Raw genomic sequence first — 6,239 nt, 5'->3', positions numbered from 1 at the left:
CTAAATGTTTCAATTGAGGATCCAACCATCCCAAACAGAAACAAATCTACTGCAGTGTTTAGATGCCAGGTGGTGCTTGAGAGTAGTTTAGAGATTTTTGAGGATACGATATTCTCTTCAACCTGCAAGAGAGAAAATGTGGGTGTTTTTCCTGAACAAGAGAAGTGGCGCTTACAGCTTCTAGGTACAGGAGGGTGTCATGGATGGTAAATAGATGGGGGCGGGGGGTGGGGAGGGGGGAGGAAAAGCATCAAGCCTCTGAGGCCAGGAGGCTGTGCTAACACCAAGCACGTTTTTAAGCCTGCTGATGGGGCAACGTGAGTGCAGTACTGGGAAGTATGGTGCAAAGTGGAAATTGAAAAGTCATCTATACTGAATGAGTTGTAGGCATGTTAACAAAGCAGTCGTCTTCACAACTAGTAACTGAGAGTTGGTGGCCCTCTTTCGCACCTGTGGTGACCTTGCCATGCATGTTTCTAATAGCAACCATTTGGCATTTGTTTACAAGTTAAACCCAAAATGTATGCAGGAAGGGCAAAACAGAACATGGAATGACCTTCTAGCCCCCTAAAGAGGAAAACAAGTTCTTTCTAGCCCTCTCCACCTCTACCCCTTGCATTTTTGTAACATACGGCCACATTTTTCCATAAGACACTCCCAGCAAAATTGAAACCACATGTGCAGATGGCCAGGCTGAGCTGTGCATGTTCGTGTGCAAGCAGTTCCTCTGAGCTGCTGCAAAAAGCAGCTTTCTCAGCCCCTGGATGCTAGGGCGCCTCTGAGAAGCCCCAAAGAGGCTAACAGATCTCTGCACCTTTAACGACTTCTTCCTACACAACCACCCAGCTCCCTTCATTCTCCAAAAGTTACAAAGTGTAAATTTCCTTTGTGATAAATTCTAAAGCTCGGCTCCCTGATTGGTCTCAGTGTAGCAAAGGGCATGACATCAGCAACTTTGCAGACTTGAGGCCTGGGGGCCTGTTGTGTACTTTGGCCAGTCTCCAGCCTTCTAGGTGGCGTGTAGTATGTGTGTGTGAGTGTGTGGTGTGTGTGTGTGTGTGTGTGTGTGTGTGTGTGTGTATGTCTGCCAGAGACTCTGTTTGACCACAGGTAGTACTCACATTACCCTGCCTGTGCTGTTCTCTGCTGCAGACTGCCTGGACCAGGACGTCTGCAGTTCAACCAACAACAGAAGTGGAATTTCCCAGGGGCACCAAAAGCATGACATTCGAGTTTTCCTGAACAACTGAAGTGGAACGTAAGAGTTTGCTGGTCCAAGAGAGTACCATGGACGGTGAACAAGGGCCAAGGAGTGACAAGCCAGGAGGCTCTCCTCACCTCAGATTTCTTTCAAATCCATTGATGGGGGGTGAGTCATAGAAGATGGGAAGTCAGAGTGCTGGGGAGGGTGGTTAATGTGCTCAACAGACAGAAGGGAACTGGGCAATGGCTGTGGGTCTTTCTGTGAGGTGTCCATAGGGTAGCTACTGGACAGATGTCCACAGCTTGCTAGTCTGCATCTTTTATGTGTTTGTTCAAAAAATACCTTTACCTGTAGAGTCGTAAAGATGAAACACTTAATCACAGAGCATTTTCTAGTGATGAAAACTTTTGCCCCAAGTAATACTTTTGTGGGTCAGATGTATTACTTATTAAATAAGAGGTTTAAGAGTTACTTATAAATTGCAGTGTTTTGGCCTCCTGTGTAGTTCAGGTTGCCCTTAAACTCATTATCCTCCTGTCTCAGCCCCTGAAGTGCTGAGATTACAGAGGTGTGTGTGTGTGTGTGTGTGTGTGTGTGTGTGTGTGTGTGTGTGTGTGTACTACTTTACTGGATCTTATAGGAACATTTTAATTGCTAAAATGTCTTTTATTAAATGTTCTCTTAGATATTTCATATTTAGTGGGGCTGGGTTTCTCAAGGATGTTGCCTGGCTGGCTGGCTGGCTGATTGACTTTAGAAAGGAGACTTAACATGTTCAAAAATTTCATTACAGTTGTGAACTGCACCTGTTGGGTGGTGCATTGGCCAAGATAGAGTCTCACACATTCACTCAACTGTGATTCTCCTGTAACCGTTCTTCCAGTTCCAGATGAGGGAAATCTGGGCCTAATCATTCAAGGAGACAGTATTATATTTAGTATACTGGTAGGCTGTCCACAACACTTGCCTATTAGAAGGACAATAAACATGGGTCTTACAGTCCCCCAGGATGTACTGTTTTTTTTGTACAGGTATGTAAAGGGAAAACAACAGATGGTAGACAATATGAAATACCTTCCCTCTCTAATTGAAGAGTCAGGCCTACATGTTTGTTTGTTTTTTCATTTCCTTCCAAATTGTGCAGGGCCCTCAATGGTAAGTGGTGCTTTTATATACAAAGACAGACAGAATTAATTAGTATGTATTGAGTACAACATATTTGGAATAGTAGGAAGGTAGAGTGGCATCAAGAATCACTCCCAAAAAAGGATTTGATGGGTACTTTCACTGTACCAATCCAGTCACTATTGGGAATAGTGAATAATTCAGTAGAGTTCTGAACAGTTACTTCACAGCAATCTAGTGTTTTTATTTTTTATTTTTGTACATTGAGTGAGGAACTAGCCACTTTTTCCTGGATGCTATGCTGCTTAGAAAGTGGACAGGTTAGCAGGGTACAGTGGAGCATGCCTATAGTCCCAGCACTCAGAGAGGCAGAGGCAGGAGGATCTCTGAGTTCAAAGCCAGTCTGGTCTACAAAGCAATTACAAAACAGCCAAGGCTACACAGAGAAACTTTGTCTCAACAAAATCAAAACAAAACTTGTTCACAGTTTATAGAGAAAAAGCAAAAGAAAAACAAACCAAAAACCCAACAACAACCAGAAAAAAAAAAAGTGAACAAGTTGTCTCAGCTAGGATGTAGAGCATCTTGAGGAGTCAATTTAGTGAAAAATTAACTTGGAGAGATGGAACTGGATGATAAAGGGCACGCATGCACGCGTGCATGTATGCAGGTGTGTGTGTGTGTGTGTGTGTGTGTGTGTACATGAAAGTGAGTGCATTCACTATACTTAAGAAAAGGCTTAAATTCTAAAGGTAAGATAACTACTACATAATTCCAAGCATACAGCTGGTACCTGGGTCAAACTTCAGAGATGATGGAGAAAAGGCTTACATTCTAAAAGTAAGATAAATCAGATCCTGTGCTGCTTGGCTCAATATTGTGGCAAACTGAGAGAAAGCATCTTAAATTGTGAGCTTGTCAGTCCCAGATTAGACAGAAGAACTAGATAAGAGAGAAGTTGGAAGGAGAAATGCCTTAGGAGTAGAGTGAGCAAGGGAGGATGCAGAGTTTTCTCCCTCTTACTTTGTTATATGTACATGCTCATGTGAGTGTTTATACATACAGGTATGCGTGCATAAGTATGTAGATATGTGTGAAAGGTCAGAGGTCAATGTTGTGTGTCATCCTTAATCTCTTTCTAACTTAATTTTTTGAGACATGGTCTCTCACTGAACTTGGAGCTTGTGATTCAGTAAGTATGCATGGACAGAGAGCTCCAGGAGTCCTCCTTGCAACCATGTCCCCAGCATTGGAATTATAGACACATTGGTATAGTTGTTTTTTTTTTTTTTTTTTTTTTTTTTTTTTTTTTAACGTGGATGCTGTGGATCTGAGCTCATGTCTTCAGGCTTATGTAGCGAGCTATTTTTTATCAATTGATCATCTCTCTAGCTCACCAGCATTCTATTTTGGACATAAAAATTTGAATAACATTTCATAAGCCACATAGCCTAATGATATGGGGCTAAGGTTGAATGTGACAAGCCTCAGAATGCTGTGCAGAGGGCTTGTGGTTGAAACCCAGTGAAAGGAGAAATTTTCCAATGGCCAAGAACTGGCATTTGGGAACAGCAAAGATGTGGGATCAGTATGCTGGACCAAAAAGCAGGAAGGGATTTCTGATGTTACTATTCCATGGGGCGTAAGGGACCGCAGTTTTCAAAGACGTGCAAATCACAAGATAGATGCCAGGACACTTGGACATCCCTGCTTGCTTGTATCCTCCTTCTCTGATCCAGAATGACAAATTGCTCCCCACCTTCCACCCTAATGTAACCACTACACTCATACACATTTCCACTTTCCCAAGTACCCTCTTTTGCTCCCTGCTTTGCACCAGTTCCTCAGCTTAGGGGAAAAACCCTCAGCAGTACCTGGTTACATTTGTTTATGCTTCTGAGGTCTTGACCTTGGTAGAGTGTGGAATGTGGAACATTTAGAGTGTTGTTTTCAAGTTGGCTCCAAGACACTCTGCTCATTTGGAGGTACCCTCTGGCACAAGGACAAATCATAGGCAAGCATAAGACTGGGTGTGCTTCATTCTTTTCTCCGTCCTCTTCTACAATAGAATGGAGAAAAGGGAGAGCCAACTCTTCACAGAGATTTATTTAATGCTTGACTCTGTTTTCCCAGGAACAGGGAAAGAATACCATTCCTACCTGAAAGCTCTTTGCTAGGAACTGACTTGCACCTCCCCCCAAACCCTTTGAAATCCTAAGTAGCCTTTGCACCTCCAAAAGAGACTACACTTGGGAAATTGAATGGCTGAAGATGTACTAACTAAAGTAAAGCCTCACTGGCACGGGCTGGACCCTAAATTCCGTAAGATTGGCCTTTCCAAAAGAAAAGGAGAGGGAACATTCAGAGAGAATGCTATGTAGCAAGAGGAGGAGATTAGAGCGAGAGACCTACAAACCAAGGAAAGCCAAGGATGGACATCCAGTGAGAGAAGCTAGAGGAGGTGAGAAAAGATTCCTTCCTAGAGATGCTGGAAAGGGCATGGCCTTGCTGAAGCTTTCAGACTTCTGTTAGACATCTAGCCTTGACAACTGCAAGAAAATTATGACATTGCAATTGATGTAAACCACCTAGTTTGAGGTACTTATTTACAGCATTCTAGGAAACCAGTGCACCCTACTTGTAGACACATCACAAAAGGCATTGAAGGGTAAATTAGCCCTGGTAATCCCACCAATCATCCATTTCCTACTATTCACCCTTAAGTTAATTTTTTTTTAAACATTGATTCCTTTTGTAGACGTGTCAGTGTGTGCCTGTAGAGGTCAGATGACAATGTGTGGGAATAGGTTCTCTCCTTCCACCACGTGGATCCCAGGGATGGAACTCAGACCACTAGGCGTGGTGGCGAGTACCTTCACTTGCGGAGCCATCTCTCTGGCACAAGTTGAGCTTTCAGCAAACAGCCAAAAAAAAACCAAAAAACCAAAAAACCAAAAAAACCAACTTGCTTTCTTTCCAAAATTGAGCCCACCCTATCAGAAGAGAATTTTCACATTTAATCAGAAAGCAGGCAGGAGTATGCATTGAAAGGAAGTAGTTTCATCTTCTGGTGTGGTACTTTTATATTTGCGACAATTTGGCAGTGGATGCTTTCTGAGGGCATCCTGTCTCTGTAAATGAAGAGAGGACATGTGAGATCATGGAGAACAGAAGGGAGGAGGGTACAGAGAGGGAGTAAGGAGGAGATGGGAGGAAAGAAGAGGCTGGGCAATGAATGAAATAGACAGGACCATCTTGCCCAAGAGGACTCATGCTTGCTCCAGACTTCCCTCATCAGGACTCTTCTCCAATATTGTAGTATTGATTTATGCCCCTGACTCCGCCTTTGTCGAGTCTCCGATACTCCAGTCTCTTCAAAGCAACTTCCCCCTCCCACTCTTGACCTTGCAAAATGTTTCAAAAAATGGATTCATGTTATTGGCCCTGCATTTACTAGGGCCCTTGGAGCTTCCTTAATAGCTCTTTTCAGAATGCAGCAATTAGTGCACTTTAAATATCTCCTGAAAAATGGAAATCTTAGAAAGTATTCCAAAAAGCATAATAAAAATGAAATGGCAACCTTCCTAATGTGCCAAGGCCAGATGGAGATACTTCCTACTTAAAGGGTAAGTTTAATGACACTAATTGAAGGACTTGTGGAATAGTTTTGTCATGAGAGCCCCATCCTCCACTTTACCCATAAGCTATAACGATGGATTCATGGTATTAAAAGTGACCTCATTTGCCATCTATTTTGTTTTTGGCAGTAAAAGCAAAAGTACAGTCTGTTTCAAAGACTGTTGTGGAATTGATGGAAAGAGGGTACTGTAGCCTTGAATCTCCCTGTCATCTCATGGATGCTCCTACCATGAGCATCATCCATGGTCTGATAGGAAAACAGGTCCCGAGT

At 43.0% G+C, this 6,239-nt stretch overlaps 1 protein-coding gene across 1 annotated transcript in view; it reads left to right on the top strand.

Annotated features, from left to right (window-relative positions):
• The first annotated feature begins 1,071 nt into the window (after nucleotides 1-1,071).
• Nucleotides 1,072-6,239, top strand: part of Asb9 (ankyrin repeat and SOCS box containing 9) — a 28,645-nt gene continuing 23,477 nt past the window's right edge. Inside the window, exon 1 of the mRNA XM_051141419.1 lies at nucleotides 1,072-1,369. Within this exon, the coding sequence (XP_050997376.1) occupies nucleotides 1,288-1,369 (82 nt within the window). The 5' untranslated portion in view covers nucleotides 1,072-1,287. The remainder of the gene's footprint in view (nucleotides 1,370-6,239) is intronic.

This window comes from Acomys russatus, chromosome X, assembly GCF_903995435.1.
Source record: "Acomys russatus chromosome X, mAcoRus1.1, whole genome shotgun sequence".
Taxonomy (NCBI): Eukaryota; Metazoa; Chordata; class Mammalia; order Rodentia; family Muridae; genus Acomys; species Acomys russatus.
The sequence above is the reverse complement of the archived record's forward strand: the minus strand, read 5'-3'. Positions and strand labels throughout refer to the sequence as shown.